Source organism: Sciurus vulgaris (assembly GCF_902686455.1).
Source record: "Sciurus vulgaris genome assembly, chromosome: 19".
Taxonomy (NCBI): Eukaryota; Metazoa; Chordata; class Mammalia; order Rodentia; family Sciuridae; genus Sciurus; species Sciurus vulgaris.
The window spans coordinates 8,584,152-8,605,971 of record NC_136480.1 but is presented as its reverse complement, the minus strand read 5'-3'; the positions used below and the strand labels follow the sequence as shown (position 1 = coordinate 8,605,971).

The following is a 21,820-nucleotide window of genomic DNA, read 5'->3' as shown; positions in this document are numbered from 1 at the left end:
ACGTCAAACGAAGCAGTGTCCACGGAGTAACGATGTCCCTACTGCACAAGGGCTCGGGGGTCAGTCAACACATCTCTTCTGAGTCCCAACCATGGGCCAGAGGGTGTGTTCCACTCTCTGCGCACACGAATTCGAACTGCATCCTATATGTTCACCCTGCTGGGCAGGCGGCACCTGCCCCATTCTACAGATGGGAGGGTCACTGGCTGGGAAGTCACAGTGCTGGATTCTAACCCTAACCCTCTGGCACCTAAGCCTCCATTCCTTGCACGTGCCCAGAACAGGCCTCCTTCCTCTGGAGGGCGTGTGGTCTGGTGGGGGACGGCTGGACCCCAGAGCTGCCCCGGTGTCGTATCCCTCTGCCTGCCACCAACCCTTTGCTTGGAAATGATCCCAGACACGTGTGCCTTTCCTCCTTGGCCCTTTGAGACGGTTCCCATCCAGGGAAGCCCAAAGCCTGGCTTGGGGCCACCGTCCCCATCTCTGGGAACCACTCCAGGGGAGTGCCCTCTCCTCTTGGAGCGCTAGTTCCCTCACCTACCCAGAGGTGGCAGGTGGGGACACCCAGTGCCCAGCTACCGTCAGAGCAGGGGGCTGTGCCAGTGCATGCTGGGGACTCGGCAGAAGCTGGTGGGTGCCGTCCAGCTCTCCTGGGGGCTGTGTTATAAAGAAACTCTGGCTGCCTTCTCTCCCTCTCCCTCCTCCTGCCTGCACGGCTCCTTCCAGGTCTGCAGGAGGAGCAGAGGTTCCTCTGTGGCCGGAGGCTCTGGACTGGGACCAGTGGGGACGGGAGATTTGCGGCCTACCCTGCTCACACCGTCCCTCTCTGCCGTGCTGCCGAGGACCCGGCCAGCTCCCGAGGGCTGACTCTGCTTGGGGCTCTGCTCCAGGTTACTGCATTTCCTCCAGAAATGGCCTCCCCGGGAGGCTTCTACCCTCTTTTACAGATGTAGACACGGAGGCTGGGAGCGCTGGCACGCTGGGCCTGTGGTCCCGCGTTGGACAGGCTGGACTGGGCCCTGAGCCCAGGCTCCCCCCGCCCCTGGCCTCTGGTGCCTACTAAAGTTTGCAGCTGGTGTCGAAGAGAAACTGAGGCCAGAGCACGGGCTTGCAGGAGGAGCAACTCAGGAAGTCCAGAACTTCACCCTGTGGGGCCGCGGTGCACGCAGTCACCTTCAACCCAGAGTGAGGCCTGCGCCAGGGCCCCAGCCAGAGGCAGGCCCTGCCACCTATGGGCTTCAGGGCCCCAGGCAAGTCCTGTCCCTCCAGGCCCTCGTTTCTGCACCCGAGATGGACGTGATGGCGGCTGGGCCTGGAGCTCACTAGACGCTGATCGGTGCTCCGCCCCTCTCCTCCACCACCTGCTCCGCTGAGCTGCAGTCCTGTATGCCACCGGGTCACACGAGGCCACGGATCTGGTTGGCAGTGACTCAGCCCTGTCCCTCTCTGAGAAAATGCAGCTGAGGGACAAGACCGAGGAGCCAGAGCGCCTCGATCTGAGTCATGGTTCTGTCACTTCCTCGCTGTGTGATTTAGCAAGTCATTTAGGACCCCAGGGCCTCAGTTTGCTGGGTAATAATAGGACCTACCCACAGGGCTGTTGTGAGGACTGAGGATGAAATGAACTTCCACCATCACAGCTCCCAAGTAGTGGAAGCTAGAAAAATGTGGCAAGTATTATCACTATGTGTCTGTGTTGTGTTCTTAGTTTTGTTCAAGGCTTATTCAAGTAGCTATATACAATTTTCTTCTGTTTGCTATAACATTTCTGCAGAGAAAGCTGCTCATTATGCATCTCTGACAATGTCCTGTGTCAAAGTGTGTCCCAGAATTCACTGTCAGGAGAAATGTATCTTCCTCCTTGTGGATAACCTGAGCTGTGCAAATCATCTGAATTCCCTTTCTTCCCTTGCTGCTGGGAAGCTCATGTCAAATGTAAATTTCAATCATGGTAGCAATTATAGCTGGCTTATTTGCTTTCATCCAATTTCTGTTGGCTTTCTATGAGATGTGTCCCTCTTATGCCTTTCTATCCACTATGGAGTGGATATAAAGTTCATGTGGGGAAAATTAATTTATTATTATTTTTACAGGATTGAGGTAGTTGGCCTAATAGATTTGGTTATCCAGTGTCTTGGGCAACTTGGGTTTGGGAGGCGGGAGAGTGGCACATGCTCAAGGGACCTCAGAGACTGCATCTTTACTTGGAGAAAATGAGGCCCATTATGGTTATTTCTTACACACCATTAGCATTTTTTCCGCTTGCCTGAAGCAGTGAATGTAGAAGGATTATCTACGTAGGCAACACATTTGTCAGGAGATGCGTCACCGTAATCATAAGAAAAGAAAGTGTTTGCAAGTTCTTACTGATTGAAAAAGCAGATTATAAAGCGATCGAACAATAAAACACAATCCCACATATCCACAGTGTGTGTCTACCTACCTGCCTACCTATAGGTCACAGTGGGCTCTCTCTGGATGGCAGGATTATGGGCGGCTTTATTTTTCTCCTTTGTGTTTACCTACATTTTAGTCTTTTCCTACAGTGAGCTTGTATGGCTTTTGTAATGTGCTAATTGTGTGTGTGTGTGTTCTGTTTAAAGAAATGCCCATCAGGGGAGGCTTAAAGTCTTTGCCACCGCGTAGGAGAGCAGTCACGGCGACAGTGAGGTGCCACCCGTTAGCTGGTGCTCAGTGACCATCCTGCAGGGAAAGGAGGCGTGGTGGCCAAGGTTTCCCGTGCAGTCAGGGGTCTTGACTTTGAGGAGAGTGGGGTTTGCTCCAGCAACTCCCTGAGAGCGCAAGCTCTTCCTTGGTCCTCAGAGCACCGTCCCTATTCAGGATCCAGGGACAGATTTGGAGATGCCCCCTCAAGACGGAAATTCTGCCTATGAGAAACATATTCAGCACCCAGTCCAGGGTGTGTGGTATGCAGGCCAACCTCAGGGACAGGACCACGGAAGAGGAGAGGTGCAGAGGGACCGAGTGGCTTTCTTACACCAGGCACAAAGGAAGCGGTTTCAGACGAAGACCAGAGAACGAAGCCCAGGGCAGCCACACCAGAAGTAGCAGGTCCAGCACCTGCCACGAGACTCTTGGTCACCTCTGCATGGTGACCCTTTGAGAGAGGATCACTTGTCCTGTTTTGCCGAGGAGGAAACAGGATCAGAGAAGGTAAGTGACTTGGTTAAGCTGGGAAGGAATGGAGGCAGGATTTCACCCAGGGAGGTATGTGACTTCAGAGGCTGAGTTTTATATTTGGTGATGGGGAAGGGTGACTGGGAACTGAACCCAGGGGTGCTCTACCACGAAGCTACATCCCCAGCCCTTTAAAAATTTTATTTTGAGAGAGAGTCTCACTAAGTGGCCTCTAACTTGTGATCCTCCTGCCTCAGCCTCCTGAGCAGCTGGGATTACTGAGTTTACAGGTGTGCATCACCATGCCTGGCCAGAGGTCATGCTTTTAATCATTTCATTTTCTTTCCATGCCCAGAAGGGTGTGTTGGGGAACAGGGCAAGAGAGAGAGAGAGAGAGAGAGAGAGAGAGAGAGAGAGAGAGAGAGAGAGAGAGAGAGAGAGAGAGAGAGAGAGAGATAAGAGTGGAAAGGGGAGAAAGAGAAAAAGTGAGAGACAGAGATTTCAAAATCTGGGCAGAGGTGGGCAAGCTTCTTCTGGAAAAGGCCCAGGAGGAGGCACTTCAGGCTAGCCGCTACCGCTGTTGAGTGAAGGAGTCCACAGGCAGGTGGAAGAGAAACAAGAATCATGCAAGACGGGCCACCCAGACCCGGCCTGTGAAGCAGAGTGTACCAATCCTTGCTCCAGGAGGTGAGGAGCAAGTACCTCCGAAGTCACCCCCAAGGGAGCTGGTGACTTGGGGGTTCTGGGGAGAAAACCAGTTTTGGAGCCTCCCTCAGCAGTTGGCGTGCCCCGAGGGTGGGGACCCAGGGGACCCAAGAGGGATCTGTGAACAGGGCTGCAGCACCATCAAATCAGACCACGCCAGAAGCCCGCAGGGCAGGCACTTCTGGGGCTTGTCCCCAGCAGGGAGAGCGGCCTGGATGGATGTCAGGGTCACCCTCACCAGGGCAGTGGTCTGATCCCAGCCTGCAGCACCCACCTTCCTGGACAGCGTGTGGCAGTCTCAGGAGGGGCCCGGCGCCCGCGTCTCAAACGCCACAGCAAAACCTGGGGACGCTTTTGAGCTAGGGGCTGTGGTTTGGAAGTATCTCCCCAAGTTTTTGCTTTAGGAACTTAATTCTCACGTTCACATGTTGAACGTGAAGGGCAGGCAGGGCTTCTGGGAGGTCATGATGAGAGGAGGTCATGAGGGTGGGGCTCCCATGTGGCACGAGTGGCTTTATAAGAAGGGACCTGAGCTAGCAGCTTGTTCTGCCTCACAGTGTGGTGCCCTCCGCCATGCTAGGATGCCGCAGGAAGGCCCTCGCCAGAGGGTGCTGGACTTCTGGCCTCGAATAGAACCGGGAGAAATCGATGTCTTTTCTTTAGAAATGACTTCGTGTGTGACATTCTGCTATGGCAACATAAAATCGATCCTGGGTAACCTGGAGCAGATTAACTCACCTCTCTGTGCCTTGGTTTCCTTGTCTTTCCAATAGGCACGACCATGGTCCCTTGCTCTTCCAGACACCCCAGCTCAGAGCCTGACATGCTGTAAGTGCCTAATAAGTGCTCACAATAATTTTTATTACTATTGGTCTAATCCTTGCATTTCACACAAGGAAGACCGGACACTGAGGGGTTTTTGAACTGGCCCTCACTGGGGTGTGTGAGGCCCTGTCCCTTAGGCCTCAGCGTCCTCATCTGGAAGGTGAGCCGTGAGCCCTGGGGACCCTGTGGTGTGGGCACTGTAGCCAGGTGTGCATGCTCCATGCAGGGTGGGGGGCAGGGGTCCGAGGCCCCTGACTTACCTTCATTGCTCTCGCCAGGCGGGTGATAGAAGGACAGCCCCAGGGAGATGATGGCCGCAATTTCCAGGATGATGAGCGTGACATCCTGCAGCGCCTCCCACACCAGCTGCAGGAAGGTTTTTGGCTTCTTTGGAGGTATAAAGTTTTGCCCAAAAATCTGCTTCCTTTTTTCCAGGTCTGGGGCGGTGCCTGGTAAACCTGTGGACAGAGTGCAGAGAGGGTGGGCGGGGGGCCCTGGAGAGACTCAGGGGTCCCCAGGAGCTGTGGGGCAGAGTCGGGGTGGAGTCGGCAGGAAGGTTCTGGGCACCTGACCCCGGAGCCCGACAGCTCTGTGCGCTTCAGGCTCTTGGTGGGCTCCTGCCGAGGGCCAGAGACACGGGGCAGTGGGCCCAGTGGCGGTCCTCCCAAAGATGCAGACCCTCCTGGGCTCGCGGGGGGCTTCCCTCCCAGTCCACGGGACTTTGAAAATACCGTAAGTCAAAATGTGTTTGCTACGCCTGCCCTACGAACACCAGGGCTCAGCCTTGCCCCCCTAAACGCACTCAGAGCGCTGACATCCACCTTGAGCTGGGCAGAGCGTCTCACGCGAGCCTCTTACGAGAGAGGAGTGAGTATCCCCTGTCGTTTGTGGAAGGCTGAACTGAGAGTGAGAAGAGGTAGCTGGGTGGGTGGGTCCCCACGCCATCGCCCAGGTGAGAAATGGTCAAAGGAGCCGAGGGCACTGCATGAGATGATCCAGCGTGCGTTTATTAAGCACCTACGGTTTACTAAGCACCTACGTGCGTTTATTAAGCTCAGCACTGCTGCAGACCTTGGGACAGGGCTAAGAACAAGACAGACAAAGTGTCCCGATTGGGAGGTGATTTCCCAGCGGCCACATACTGAAGGTGCTGGAAGCCACGTCTGGTGGGTGGGAGATGCTCAGCTGGGCTGGACCAGGACAGCTGAGGGGCAGCCGGGTGTCAGCCTCACCACGCGGGGCCCGATGGATGGAGTGGCAGGGGTTCACTGCCAACCCACCAGCTCCTCATTTCCAGACAGTTCCTCTGGTCTCGTGAACCCCACTCCCACCTCCAGCTCAGCAGTCTTGGGAAGCACCTCGTTATCTTCAGATAAGTCCGCAGGTCTCAGCCGCCCCTCGGGCCTCTTGGTCTGAACTCTCGTCTGGGTTTGTGACCCCAGCTTTCGGCACCGAGCCTCGCCCCACCAGGCCAGGCCAGTCCCTGGCCAGTGTCTACCTGCTCCTTTCATGATCTGCTGTGCTGCTGGGCCTCCCCGTGCCCTCTCCCCTGGTCTCCGTTTGCCTGTCGGTCACCTCCTCAACTCATCTGCATCAAGGTAGGATGACGAACAACTGGTGAGTCCCTCAGATCATTGTACCTCCGGAGCAGAGCCTGGTAAGGTGACACTCTCCTGGGAGAACTCAGGTGTGTGACAGGAAGAGGCAGCTCTGGGGGGAGGCTTCCTGTGCCCATGTCTGCTGGCACCCGCAGAGGTCGGTCCTTCCCAGGCTGCTGTGTCATTTTATTTTTCTGTGACAGTGGTACTGTCTCACTCCTGCCTCTGCTCCCGTGAGCCAGGGACATCCTTGTCTCCCATCTAGCCCGCCATGCCCGTCCTCAGCCTTTCTGAGCAGCTGTCCCCTCTGCCCCAGGTAGAGAGTGTCCCCTGCCCCTACCTTTCCCCAGTCCTGATCACCACAGAGCTTAGGGGTTTGCTGGACCAGTTTGCTTTGGGGGCCACGCCTGGCCTGATGCCTATTTCTCAGAGCCTGGCATGGTAGGCTGTAGAGGTGTCCCATCCACTGAATGCAGGTCACATGCCCAAGCGCTACAGCCTGGCCCAGGAGGGGGCTGCAGAGAATGTAGCATGAGCGGCCCTTGCAGATGGGCAGGCTCGGCCACATCTCCCCTGTGGCTTGATGACAGCTGGATGCAGGCAGGGACGGAAGAAAGGGGTGCCCACCTGTCCTTGGCCCTCAGGCCTCCAGTCCATTCCTGAGAAGGGAGAACTGGAGGAGCCCCAGGGGGGCTAGAGCGTTCCATTGTATTTTTGGGAACTTAGTGGACTAATCTGTGACAGGGCCCTAGGATTTTAAGTCTGTCGCTCATTGTCTCATTGAACTATTCATTTACTCAGTCCGTCTTTTCTTTCTTTCTTCCAGGGATTGAACCCAGGGGCACTAAGCCACCGAGCCACACCCCCAGCCTCTTTTACATTTTATTTAGAGACAGGGTCTCGCTGAGTTGCTTAAGGCCTTGCTAAGTTGCTGAGGCTGCCTTTGAACTTGCCATCCTCCTGCCTCAGCCTCCTGAGCTACTAGAATTTTAGGCATGGGTCACAGTGCCTGGCTCCGTCTGTATTTCTTTTTTTTTTAATTTATTTTTATTGTAAACGAATGGGATACATGTTGTTTCTGTTTGTACAAGGAGTAAAGGCATACCATTTGCGTAATCATACATTTACTTAGGGTAATGGTGTTTGATTCATTCTATTATTTTTTCCTTCCCTCCCACCCCTCCCACCCCTCTTTTCCCTCTATACAGTCCCTCCTTCCTCCATTCTTGCCCACCTCCCAACCCCCATTATGCGTCATCATCTGCTTATCAGTGAGATCATTCGTCCTTTGGTTTTTTGAGATTGGTTTATCTCACTTAGCATGATATTCTCCAATTTCATCCATTTGCCTGCAAATGCCATAATTTTATTATTCTTTATGGCTGAGTAATATTCCATTGTATATATATATACACCACAGCTTCTTTATCCATTCATCAATTGAAGAACATCTAGGTTGGTTCCACAATCTGGCTATGGTGAATTGAGCAGCAATGAACATTGATGTGGCTGCATCTCTGCAGTATGCTTATTTTAAGTCCTTTGGGTATAGGCCAAGGAGTGGGATAGCTGGGTCGAATGGTAGTTTCCTCATCTTGATAACAGGGGAGTTCACTGTGATTGGTGAGCACCAAGGATCCTGGGGTTCCAAGGCCCACAGGTCCTGAAGTGGTCTTCCTGGGGTATGGTTTTACATTTAGGGGCTCTTTGTGAGTTTTGGTAAATAAAGGACTTTGATGAGAAAAAGATTGGTGGGTGCAGCTCAACTTCTCTCCTTACCCCGCTGATTCACAGAGGCACGAGTCTCTGAATCTTCTGAGGCTCTGGGTTCAAATGTGCTGCCGTCTGCAGTGTGGATAGTTGGTAATACTCTCCGTTCTCAAAGTCAGGTCACAGCTCTGGGGGTTTTGTCATGCTGGGGACCTACACACTAGGCATTGAGATCTGGGGTCCTGGGAGAGCAGACAGGGCAGGGACTCAAAATTCAAATAGCCATGGGGGCTGGGCAGGTTTGGGGAGTGAGAGAAGTAGCTGGGTGGCAGATAGTGGGGAGTGGTGGGGACTGGGGCAAAGGGAACTCTGGCCCTTCTAAAGGGACAGATGTTTCTGAGTTCCCGAGGGGGATTATGTACCCTGCGCATCTTCCAACCTTCTAAGAGAAGAGAGCTGGAACTTGACAGAACATCTCCCCACTGAAAACATTTCAGAGTCAAATACAACAAATCTATGGATGGGATTCTGCGCTGAGGTCACCAGTCTGAGACCCCCAAGGCTATGGGTCAGGAGGAGGAGGAGTCTGGGAGGGGAGGGGCCAAAGCAGGCAAACGTTGGCTCCTGCTTTCCTCTTTCCAGGACCTAACTCCTGGTCCTGTCCTGCTCCTCACAGGCTTTCTGGGGGCCTCCTGGGTTATTATTATATCCAGTCTTTAGAAACTGCCAGGAAGTCTTTGCATCAACAAATTCATTAGAATATAAACCCTCACTCAAGTGGTGAGGCTCATAGGGTCTCAGAGATGGCTGATGGTGGTCCTGACATCTCACTCATGGGAGGTGGAGACCCCCCAAGAATTTAGGTGTGGTTTGGACTTGGATATCCTGTGTTCAAATCCCAGGTCTGAGTTACTATGAGTAAGTGATTTTTGCCTCCCAGTGCCTCGGTTTCCTCATCTGTAAAACGCAGGCAACGCCAGTGCCCAGTTCATAGTGTTAGGGTGAGCCTGGGGTCTCCACATTCCACGTAGGGACCCCACTGCCGGGCCCGGCACCAGGTAAGCATACTGTATTTATCATCGACTAGTTTTGGGCTCTGCGTGTGATTGGCGGAAAGATGGCTTGGACAGACAGGATTTTGATAGGAGAGGGGACTCGAGGTCAGATGAGGACAGCAAAAGGGCCTCAGAACTGCAGAGAAGCCACTTCCTCTCTCCAGGCCTCAGTCTCCCCACCTGAGACATGAAGGGGTGGTCTGGAAGGGGGATGAGGGCGGGGGACTCTGGCACCTTGTATGCAAAGGCAGTGGTGCTGAGCACCTACGGCTGGGACGCTCGCTGGGTCGAGCCCACCCGTCGTGCCCTTCCCAGAGTCTCAGCCTCCCTACCTTCCTGCTAAATACCAACACGCCTATTTTGGGGAGTAGACACATCGGAAACTGATTCGAGAGATGAATGGTGTTAGAGATTCAATTTAGATTGCCGAGCTTCTCACCGCCTAGCATATTAAAAATTAATACAGCGTGTCAAATGTTGCTGGACACAGCCAGCAAGAGCCTAAAAATTCAGAAAGAAAATAATGCTCAGGACAGAGGCTGCATGGGGTGTGGGTTTTCCAATGAGAATTTTATTTTTCCTTTATTGATTTTTATTTTTTTGGTACTGGGGATTAAACCTAGGGGCTCACCACCACTGTGATTCATCCCCAGACCTTTCTATTTTTTATTTTGAATCAGGGCCTCACTAAATTGCCGAGGTTGGCCTCGAACTTGCGATCCTCCTGCCTCAGCCTCCGAAGTCGCTGGAATTCCAGGCATGAGTCACTGTGCCTGGCTGAATTTTCTTCCTATTCAATTATAAAGCACTGGGCAAGGAGTTAGGTTTGAGTCTTGTTTCTACCACTGACTTGTGAGTGAACTTAAGCCAGTTGTTTCAAGCCTTGGTGACTTGGTTTTCTCATCAATAAAATGGGAGTAAGTAACCCCCAGGCTGTGGTGGGCCACTTTCAGAGGAATGGATGTGCATGCTCTCTGTAAACTCCGTGTGCCCTCATGGAAAAAAATTATTCCAGCCGTTGTTCAGATTCTTCTGCGAGTGCCAGAATATGGGTGTCCTATTATTTACATGAAAGAAGAAAGCCACAGCGCCAAGTGGGGGATTTTGGTTGTACGGGATTATTTGATGCAATGGCTGCTTGCTGTCACTGGCTATCTGGGGACTGTATCTCCAGCTGTCCTGGAAACAGACTCAGTTTTCTCCCAGTCGCTGATCCCTTGCCCTGTCGTCCCCCAGTCTTGCTTCCGGCATCTTCCTCTCTCTTCTTAGTCATTTCAGACTCTTCTTTGATGGCTGCTAACGACTCTCCCAGGCTGTCAGAGAGGTTTTTTAGTTGGCCCAGTATTTTTTTTTTAAATGCAAATTTGTCACAGACATAAAAAAAAAAAAAAAATGCAGGCATTTCTAAATAAAAGTCCCCCTGTCGGGCTCAGGGGGTCTTGTGCACCTGCCTCCGGGAGTTGGAACTGGTGATTGACAGGTCTCTGATGCAAACACCAGCCCCGACTCTGCTCCGGTAAGGAACACTGGGGTAGGGGACAGTGAGTGTCAGCTCAAGTTCTCTTGGGGGCAGAGGACACTAACTGCACCTTGTCTGGCCCAGAGCATGGAGCTGGGCATAGGAGAGGAGGGCTGTGGAGGTAGACAGAGGATCCAGGGAGAGGGAGGGAGAGTGTTCACACAGACATGGCACAATACACTGTGGGTGTCCTGACACCAGGTGCCAGTTCCCAGGGGCTCAGGATCCTCCTGTATTAGGGCGGTCAGAGTCCCCCCCACCCTATTCAGGACCTCTGAAGGTAGATGAGGTACCCAGGGTTGTGTTAAGTGGTGTGCATCCAATCATCATTCGTGCATTCAATCAACTAACAGATATTGATTGAGCACCTACTATAAGCCAGGCCTGGTTCTATGTGTTGGAGATACTACAGTGATGAAGACTTGGGCATCAGGAAGGATTTTTTTCTGGCAGAAAAAGAATTGGGTGAGAGAGTTAATCAGGTGGAAGGGTGTGGGCCAGGGGAGAGGGGATCTGGAGGGCTTGGGAGATGCCTGCATGATTAGCATACTTTATTTGTACCTCAGGAGGGGGGTCTGAGTGGTCCCCAAGGAATAGGACATATCTGTCATATCCTCTGCCCCAGTGGTTAGAAAAGGTTGGAAAAGAAGCTGAATTATTTGCATGTCACATAAAATCAGGCCCTTTGCGTAAGGGTGAAGGGGATTTCCTAATAGAGTCTTTATTCTTGGAACTCATCTTGTTGCCCTCTTCCCCTTGCCTGCCTGGCAGCTCAGCACTGAAGCTGTAGTTTGCCCCTTGAAGCTGCATTGCAGGGTTCAGCAGTATGCACCGTGTCTGAGAATCTTATTTCTTCTCTCTTTCCTTTGTATTTCCCCACTTAAGTCATTTTAAATCTTTTTGTGTGAGATAAACTTTTATAAGCAGCTTTGAAGGTAGGTATGTCAATTAATTATTCAGACTAAAGAAAGGGGACTGGAGTAGGTAAAAGGCTGGGTTAGAGGTCGGGTTGAACGAGGGAGATGATGGCATGGGGACATTTAAAATACGACTCTGGTGTATTGAGGTGATTGAGGACAGGGCAGGGTTCTGCTCTTGCCATGTGTGGGGCACCGCATGCCAACAGCCTGGGCTCTATGGAAAGCAGGGGAGGGGCTGAGGGTGTGTGCCAGGCCATCCAGATGACCTCTGACCCCTCCTCCCCTGTTCTAACTCCCCGCAAGGTTCAGCATCTGTTTCTAGTCAAGGCCCCCCAGAGAACTTCCCCACGCCCCCCGGGGCTGGAGCAAAACCAGCACCCATGGAAACTGGCTGACCGTGGGACCCTCCCCTGTCTGAGCAAAGGCAGGGGTCCAGGCCCCCACACTCCATCAGCTGTTCAGTGCCAGCGTGACAACAAACTGCTCCTCAGATGCTGGGGGCAGTAGCCAGGGCCACAGGGGCACCAGCAGGCAGGTGGACACTGAGAGTGGAGCTGTCTCCAGGCACAGTGCAGGAAGCCAGGACCCTGTCTGCAGGGGAAGGGGCTGCCCAGCAGGCCATCTGGTGGCCTCAGACCTGGGTGCAAATCTCGGGTGCTCCTCAGTTCAGAGCTGGTGCTTCGGAGCAATCACTTTCCCTCTCTGAGCCTCGGCCTCCACCTCTGTGTAATGGGGGGTAAAGGCACCTATGGCAGATGGATGCGTGTCAACAGTGCCTGGCGCACGCTGGCCCTCAGAACTGATGGATGTGGCTCTTACTAGTTACCACGGCTGCCACGCACCACCAGGTTACCACTACTACATGGTGGGCCCGGAATGTGCGTCCCAGGTATTTCCATCTGAATGGCCACCTATTAGATTTCCACCCTGTCAGAGATGACCACCCCGCCATATCACACCTCTACATAGGTCCTGAGACCTGGTTTGAATCTATCTTTCCTTGCTGTGTGACCTTAAGTAAAGGGCTCACCCTTTCTGGGGTGCTTCACTTGAAGATCAAACAGAACCGAGGCTCTGACAGTGCTCTGTGATCACCCCATTATGCAAATGTGTGCACTGAGGGTCAGAGTCTTCTGTTGGGAAGACAAGCAAGCCAGGCTTCTTGCCGTGGAGCCCAGTGGTCAACCTGCCCTGCTCCATCCTGATCCAGTCAGGGATAGTCTGTGCCTGCTCCTGATACACCCTGACAGTGACCCCACCTGATCAAACTGACCAGAAATCTCGATTCACACCAGCCTGGTCCCTGCTACTCTGGGGTGCTCAGGAAATCTCAGATCAAACCAAAGAAGAGAGTTCTCCTCTGTGGCTTCGCCGTCCTGCTACCTGCATTTACAAAGCAGAGAGGGGGTCCAGCTGAGGGGCACCCAGAAGGCGGGTGTGTGACTTAGCACATGCAGGGGCTGTGGCCAGGGGTGAGCGTGTGGCACAGGGCTGCCCACGTGCCTGTCTCCTGTCAGAGGCCAGGCAGAGCGGGCAGCTTTCAAAGGTGCCTCTGCTGGGACCTGGGGACTTCACAGTGGTTCAAGATAAAACAGTGAAACGGAACAGGAGACTCGAGGCTGCCTCCTAGCTCTGTGCCCACGGGCAGGTGGCTTCCACTCTTGGGCCTCAGTCTCCTCATGTGTGACATTCCAGTGACAATAGTGTCTACCTCAGACTGCGTGACTCGCGTGTGCTTAGCGAGGCGCCCGTCCCAGTGAGGACCGGATTAATGTCAGCTGCTGCTGCGGCTGTTTTGACAGAGCCACCTTCAAGGCCCTGGTTCCTGACTTGGTTGCACGTTGGCATCACCAGGAAGCTTTGAAAATATTCCTGCCGGGGCCCCGACCCAGAGGTTCCAACACAGTCACGGCCCAGGCCTGAGGGTCTGTAGAGCTCACCAGGGACTCCGCTGTGCAGCCAGGGGTGGGGGACCACATGGTCCCCCATGCAGCAGCTTCAACAGCACCTGGGAACTGGGCAGAAATGCCAGTTCTCAGGCTCCACCTGGACCTGCCAAGGAGACACCGTGGTGTCCTGGCGTGGAGTGAGCGCTCCTCGGGAGGTCGGGTGGGGCAGACAGAGAGGGAGGCTGCCTGTCAGCTGCTTGGGGGCCGTGGTCCCCTTTGAGCCTTGTCAACACTCCTGGGACCTGGGGTTCTTGCCTGCACCCTGAGAGCCGCGGCTGGTCCAGATCACACGGTGGGGGCAGGGCCGGGGGGGACAGAGCCTGGGCCAGTGTGGTCAACCCGCCACTTTTCTGTAAGTTTTGCCAGCTCTGCGGGGCCCGTCTCCCTCCCTGAGAGCTGACCGCAAGGGACCCGCAGTCCACAGCCTCCCTGGAGGCTGCAGTGGAGGGAGAAGCCGGCTCGGTGGGCTGGGGCGGAGGGGACTGCTGGAGCTGAGGGAGGCTGGAGGAGGACACCAGGAACCAGGAGGGCAGAGAAGGATCAGAGGATGAGATCCCGTCAGTGTGGGGCCGGGAGCTGATCCTGCAGGTGGGTCCCTGCGCCTGGCTCCCCGTGCCCGTCACGGCTGCCCAGCTCCTGGGCCCTCCGAGCTTGTCACAGAGCCTCCTCCTGCCTCACTGCCAGCAACATCACGTTGATCTCACTCTCCTACCAAGTCACAGGCCCCATGCCTGTCTGGCCTCCGTCCTGGCTCCTCTGGCTCCTAACCCAGGCCGCCCGCCTCCCCTCATCTGCTGACCTGTTTAATCCTCAGAGACACACACGGGGTTTGCCGCCTCCTGCCGAAAGCTTTCCCCGGTTTATCCAGCAAGCGTGGACTGGCCCTCCCCTCCCCGACAGCGTTTGTCACCCGGCTCTTTCATTTGGTAGCTCACATCCATCAGCCACTTCTCCTGCACCAGGGTTTGGCCCTGAGGGTCAACCAGTGACTGCTCCACCCTTCCGGTCACCACTGCCCTCTGGACCTCCCGGAGGCCACCATCCAAGGCCCTCCAAGGCCTGTGTGCCAGCTTGGGCAGCCTCCCCTCCTCTCCTGCCTCTGAGGGCCAGAGATGGAGATGTGCAAGCTGAGGCTGCTCAGGGCCCCCCACACGGTGATGGGCGCTGAGAAACGACCTCTCTGCAGTGAACCTGCCATGCACAGGCCTCCCCTGTGGCCTGCAGGACGTTAAGTTTAGGACAAGTCTGAGGCATCAGCCAGCAGGGCTACTGCCCAGTGCACCTGCCAGGCGTGTGTGCAGTTTGTGGTCGTGTGCGGGTACCGATGGTTCCTGACGGGCCGGGTGCAGGGTGGAGAGGGGTCTCTCGGATACACGGCGGCCCCATGTGGGGCTTTCTGTGGACCCAGAGTCTAATAATTACCCAGAATCATATAACCAGGAATTACGTGGGGCGGGTAGGATTCAAGGTCACGTGCTCATGTGCAGATGTTGTGCACAGCTGTGCACGCAGCCTTGGACTGTGGACCTGAGGACGCGTGGTCTCAGCACGGCGCGGCCTCTCTCTAAGTCCACAGATGTGGCGTCCACTGGACGTGCTGTACACCTCTGACCTGACCCACAGGTGGATACAGGTTTCCACCCATCTAAATCCATCACGTGTCTTTTCGCTAAGTCGGACCGAGTTCCTGCCCCTCTCTCCACCGTGGGCATATTCTTTATGAAACCTCTTGGCTCTGAGCTCCAGAATTTCCATGTGGGCAGGGAAGGGGGCAGGGATTTGGAGAGAGGGTGGAGGGTGGTAGTGGGGGGTCTGGTCAGAAGCTGTAAAAATATGAATTTTCATATTTCCTCCTAAAGAATGGGAGCCTACTGGGGCTGGGGTCCTAAGACTGACTAGAGAAAATTTAGTACGCCTAGTTCCATTTGCATTTTAGATAAATAGCAAATAATTGTTCAGTGTAATATGCAATATTTGGGACCTACTGCGAATAAAAAAAATGAATTATTTGTCGTTTAGCTGAAATTCAGCTTTCACTGGATATCCTTTATTTCTCTTGGTTAAGTTTGACAACTCCACCCGCCAGGTTCCCGCAGTCCCCTCCCTTGGGTCCACTGTTGGATAGGAAGTCCTGTGGCCAGCGAAGCTCACCCTCCCATTTGACAGGCGGGAAAACAGAGGCCCAGAGACAGGGAAGTGACTTGACCCAGATGCAGGGTGGTCCATCTGCAGAGCAGGGCCAGGCTCCTTCCTTCTGGCCCTGGCCCATCTCCCCATGTCCGGCAGACGTAAGGAAGGGAACACTCGTCTTGCTTATAATGAGCCTTATCACACAAAAGTCGCGGCCATTTGCTTATCCTCCTCTGTCAACCTTCCTGAACGTCTTGGACCCAACCTGTGTCGAGGCGGCCTTTCCCTCAGCTCCTGAGAATTCGGAAAAGCCATTTCTACCTCCTTCTGGGGAGGGTCCCAGAGGGCGGCACAGAATCCGTGGGGAGCTTGCCCGCGCCCTGGGAGCCTCCCCAGGCGGGTTTCAGAGGCAGAAGGCACGGGAGTGCATCTCCCCCGCCACCGCTCAGTGAGCCCTTGAGCAAGTGGTGTTCCTTTTGAGCCTCAGTTATCTCATGTGTGAATTGGGCCCAGGGAGAGCCCAGCTCTACCCACGGGGTTAGATGAAAGAAAGTGCAAAATTAGAAGCTTCCAGAACCTGGGCACAGTGTCCCTTTCCTCCCTTTGAACTCAAAAGCCACCTCCATGCTGCATCGACAGCCACGCGTTGTCTTCTCATTGTTCCTGACTACAGTTGACCCCTTCAGTGATGCAGGACCGACCTCCTACCACCAATACCCCTGCTATACTGGGGCTGCAGACACTAAATACGCACATGTGGTCTGATACGACCATCACTTTATACATGTAGCTTGCATTTAATTTTCTTGGCTGTTCTGTAAAATTGGAATTAAAAATAACTTCATTTTACAATTTTATAAAACTGAGGCTCAGAGAGGTAAAGAGATTTGTTCAGGGACACACAGCTAAAGCCAGGATTTGCACTCTGCTCCCTGAGGCTCAACAACCGTATCCTTTCTGCATCACGTCAGGCTGCCTGAATTAGGATCCAGTGCCGAAATCAAAGCCAACAATTCTGCCATTCTCCTGTTGCTCTCAAGACAGCCTTTTGCTATAAACAGAGATTTGGCAATGGACAAGAGCTAGCTCTCAGGGATGCCAAGCACCTGAAGGAAATTGGGAAAACTTAGTCACCAGGCTGGGTGTTGCTAAATATTTGTGTTGTCAGCGTGATGTGGGCTCCTCCATTAGCATCAATAGAAGTCTTGTATTTTGAAGGGGGAAAAAAAAACCCTTCAAGCCCTTCAGAAGCTACCTTTTTAGAAAAATGCATTTCTGTCTTTGGAAAGCGAGTAGGCTAAATAAATTGCGGTACATCTAGTTCACGATATACTAAATGACGTTCAAAAAATGAGATCCGTTTAGATGTCCTAACAGAGAAGGCTCTTTAAGACAAACTGTTGAGTAAAGACAAAAACAAGGAGCAGCAGAGCATGGACAGTTCAGCGCCATCTACGTAGAACAGGAACCTCTATAAAAATAGTCCGTGTTTTCTATGGGTGTAGCAAAATGTCTGTAAGGATCTGCTCCAAACTCATGATAGTGGTCTCTGGGAAAAGGTGAAGTAGGATCGGCTGCAGGGGTCAAGTTTTCACAGTGGTGAGCTTTGACTCAACTACTTTAATTTTTACCATGAGAGTGTGCTCGCGTTTTATTTGAATCATTCAAAGTTTAATTTGAAATCAGTACAAACTCAAGTTTGTTTTCATATCACCTTTGGATGAAGGGCACTTGGGGACAGTCATTTCCATGTCCGAACTGTGGCTTCCTACGTATCCCTGACTCGGTTACTTCACCTCCTTTCTATTATGGGATACGGTGCCCAGCCCAGAACCTGGCTGTGAAAATCGATACCAGGCAAGGAGCATAGCATGCCAGACACAGAGCAAGGCTGGACGGACGGCCCCCTTCACCTCTTCTTTCCCTGAGTGTCCCGCCTGTGTCTCTCGTCAGGGTCTTATGCCTTCTGACCCTGTGTGCAAGCCTGTAATCTTCTTCCACCCCAAGTAAAACTCATCTCGGATCTAACCACCCCCTCCTCCTCCACCTGGGTCCACCTGGATGACTTCCTCTGGCTGAGACCCCCACCCCTGGCTAATATTCACATAACTCCCTGAAAATCCCTTTTATTTTAATAATTCATAGTGCAGTTGGCTTTTCTTAGCGTTTGGCTCCCTTTATGACTGTAAGCTCCATGAAGGCAGGCACTGCCTATGTGTCCTGGTCTGAAATCTAGGAGCTGCTCAATAAACTTGGGGCCTCTCCCAGATGCACCCATTCAGGAAGACAAGGGGTGAGGAGGGGCGATGCTGAACTCCAGAGCAATGTCCACCCCGACAGGCATCTTCAGGCTGAGGACTGGGGAGCGGGGCGGATCCTCAGGGTCTCCTCAGATCACTTTCCTCTTTGCCTGAGGCCACACAGCAGATGGCTCAATGGCCTCCAGTGATCTTCTGCTGGCAGGACAGACAGGGGAGCTTCCAGCTAGCTGCCCAGGCCCTTGAAGGCCATGAAAGGGCTTGCTGGGGAAACACGCATCCACAGCTCGGGACGTCCCTCCAACTTTCCATTTAGGTGCCTGAAGTTACTGCCGGGGCGGGCGGGGTGGAGGAAGCTGCTAGTGAAACCCAAGATCAGAAATCAATGCCAGGAAAGTAGAGGCCTTCATCTCTGTGACAGTGGCTCCTTCTCGCTCTCACAGAAGGCAGCTCACGGAACAGCAGTGTTCTACTGACAGACTCTCCCGGCCACAGAATCCTGGGGAGTGGAGGGAGGGGACAGGGGAACGGGAAGGGGCTGAGAGGGAAGCTGGAGTGACACAGGTGTGAAGGATAGAAAGCTGAGGAAGCTGAGCGGGTCCCTTGGGAAGGCTGATTTAGAAACTGCTTTCACATCCCCCTTTGTGTGGGAGCCTACAAAGTACACACAATGAAGTCTGTATTTATAGATGAAGAGACCGTGGTTCAGACAGGACCTGAGGTCACACACCTACGCTTCTGCCCCATCACGACACAGTGCCACTGAGCACTTGGGGTTTAGGCTGTTGACTTTTCATGATTTCCTGTCACCTCACTTTGTTAACTTTATTTGACAAAAGGGGAAACCGAGGCATGGAGCTATAAAGATGCCTATCTTCTAGATTTCCACTCCAGAAATTTAGAGTCCAGGCCTTAACCACTGCCTCCTAACCCCTAGCACATGAACGTGGGCTTCTCTTGCTCTACATAACTTCATGAAGGAGACTAGAAAAGGATTATAGGAGACCCATTTTATGGTTGAGGAAACAGATGCACAGAGAGGGAAAATTGCTTCCCCGAGACCAGCTGTGAAGGGCGCCTGGACAGTTTGCTCTGCCTTCCTTGGAACAGACTCTTTTTGAGCCTGGGACTCTCACGTGTTCCTTGAGGTCTGCCGACTCAGGCTGCTGGCTTAAGCCGTGTCAGTTTGAATGCCGGCTTAGTCACTTACTAGTTGTACGACTTTGAACAAGTTATATAAGCAGCTCTGGGCCTGTTTCCTCATCTTTAAAATGGGAGTAAATGGTCCTGACCGCCTAAGATGCACTTGAAGATCAAATGCAGTAATGTAAATGATTTCCTCAGAATACAGGGAAATGCATCAATGAACGGAAGCCATTGTTTGCACTATTCTGATTTAAGGAGCTGTGACATTTTCTTTCTGTGTCCAGTACCAAGACCCCCAGTCCTCCCTGACTCCACGGTGTGGGGTACAGATCCTGAGCATGCCAGCCACATCCTCCTCACACACCCACTGGTTCCATTTTCTCTTTGGGGACTTATTTGAAGCTGGGAGGTCAGGAAATCCCCACTTAATGGAAGCCCTGGAGTGCTGAGTTTCCCAGTCCCTGTGCAGCAGGGGAAGGGAGTCAGGATGACAGCTCCAGTCTTACACTCTTGCAGAACAATTTGGAGGTGCAGTCCACATGCTTCCTGCAAAAGTCACCAGTGGGGCTGAGCTCCAGGTGCCTGCAACAGCAGCCAGCATGACTGCGGTCTGACTTTGGTGTCCTCTCTCCCGTGTCCAATGTCCTCACTCTTGAGATCACTCCCCAAAACCACCTGCACCCCATCCTCGACTTAGGCTGTGTTTTTTGAGAATCCCAGTGAAGACAGATGCCGGGCAGGGAGGCTGGAGCCCGCCAGGGGTTCCCCAGGTTGATGGATCCTTCTTTGCTGGGCCACTGCTTCCCTGGGACTCAGGGGCTTGGATTTGCTTTCTACTCCTAGGGCCCTTCTTGCTTAAAAATTCTGAGATCCTCCAGCATGCTTCTCTTGGAACTGTATCAGTCACTCATGAAAGGTTAATACCTTTCCTTAACCTAGAGGAGAGTGCTGGCCAGCTGAGGGAGGGGCAGAGAGAGGGCCCCCTGCTGACAATGTCATTTAGTGGAAATCTTAGGGAGGCGCACATGCTGTCTCCTCCTCTCCAGCTCTGTCTCCCTGTCCGCCTACCTGGGTGCCCTCTGGTAGAGAACAAGGCTTGAGTCCTGTTCTAGACCATAGTATTTGGTTTCATTCATTCATTCACTCAATAAGTTGTGACCTGTGAGCGTGGGTCATAGACAGATGAGCAAAAAATGTCAGTTTCTAGGTGCTGTGCTGGGCAAAGCTACAGTACAATTCCTACAATTTTGCAAAGAGATCTTTCTCTTTTCCCTTCGGGCTGAATGCATTCCGTGTGTTTGGAACTGTTACTCTCTTCTGTTTGTATAGATTTTGTATTTTGTCCCCTTCCTCTGAGTCCCTGGGGTTCTCTGCCTGCCTGGGAGGGGCTGTATCTTGGGGGCATGTAGGGAGGGAAGGAGATGAATCACTGTCCTCTCCCCAACACTGGATTATACCTGGTTGCTTAACAACCAGGAAGGCACATCTCTGCCACCACTTGCAATTTTAGGGGGAGACAGGATGAGACACAATCTTCTGGATGAACCCTCAAATCTCATTCTATTGAATTCTTTTCAGCCTGAAGCCCAGATACAGAAACCAACCGAACAGGACAGAGAGCTGGGACATTTGAGGGGTGACGACAGTGCAAGGAGCCCGCAGCTGGGGTCCTGTGCACCCCGTCCCCAGGCAGTGGGCAGCAAGAGGCGAGAGGAACTCCCCACGTGTGAGTTCAGAACTGACTTTGCCCTGTGCTCATGGCTTAGCCATTTCTTCTCTCAGACCCCAGCCTGGCCTTATCTGCAAACCTGGGGACTTAGTACCTGCCTTTCAGGCCTTTGGGAAAAATGACATAATCATCTATGAAGCCACCCCTGCTCTCCGGGGGCCCCTTCACCTTAGAGGAGAAGCCAGGCTTTGGCTCCTGCCTTATCTCCTCAGGCCCCAACTTGGGTGCTGAGCTCTGCTCTGCCCCTGATCCCAGCTTCTCAGAGGCCCCGCTTAGGGTTTCCCAGCCTGGCCCCTTGCTTATTTCCTCTAGACCCTTATTGCAATTGACACCTCTGTCATTTTTCTCTCTGTGTTTTTGTACTTGCCACCCACACTAGAATGTAAGCTCCCCGAGGGCAGAGACCTTTATGGTTGTGTCCCCTATGGTATCTGTTCTCCCAGGCCCAGAGTGTGTCTAGCACATAATAGGTGCCCAAGAAACTCCTATGGAATGGGTAAATTCTAAAACATTAGCTTGCTGGGGCTAGAGGTATAGCTTGGTAGTAGAGTGTGTGCTTAGCATGAGCAAGGCCCTGGGTTCTATCCCCAGTGCCAGAAAAAAAAAATTTCTTATACCTGGTGCTGAGAAGGTGTTCATAGGCCTTAGCTGACACCCTTCAACTCCATACTGCTTGGAGTGGCGTCTACTGAACACAATTTTTTTTTTTTTTTTTTTTTTTTTTGGTACCAGGGGTTAAACCCAGGGGCGCTTTACCACTGAGCTATATCCCCCACCTTTTTATGTTTTATTTTGAGACAGGGTCTCGCTAAGTTGCTTAGGGCCTTGCTAAATGGCTGAGGCTGGCTTTGAACTTGTGATCCTCCTGCCTCAGCCTCCCGAGTCCCTGGGATTACAGGTATGCACCATCCTACTCGATTGGAGGCAATTCTTTATCACATTATTTATAGCAAAAAAAAAAAAAAAAAAATCAAAATATTCATTAGTGAAAACATGCTAGGAAAAAGTCATCCTCCTTGGCACTTCTCTGGGGTTAAACTTCAGAACGGAGCTGGCAGGACATGCCCCAAGAGTTTCTGAGGTCTAAAGGTACCCAGTAGGGAAGGAGAAAAATATGTGAGATCGAAGGGCGACAGGA

The 21,820-nt window shown here is 52.9% G+C and overlaps 1 protein-coding gene across 1 annotated transcript in view; it reads right to left on the bottom strand.

Annotated features, from left to right (window-relative positions):
- The window catches only part of ATP2B2 (ATPase plasma membrane Ca2+ transporting 2), a 406,022-nt gene that overhangs the window by 108,014 nt on the left and 276,188 nt on the right, over positions 1-21,820 (bottom strand). The window contains 1 exon segment of the mRNA XM_079122219.1: positions 4,929-5,126. Coding sequence (XP_078978345.1) covers positions 4,929-5,126 — 198 coding nt within the window.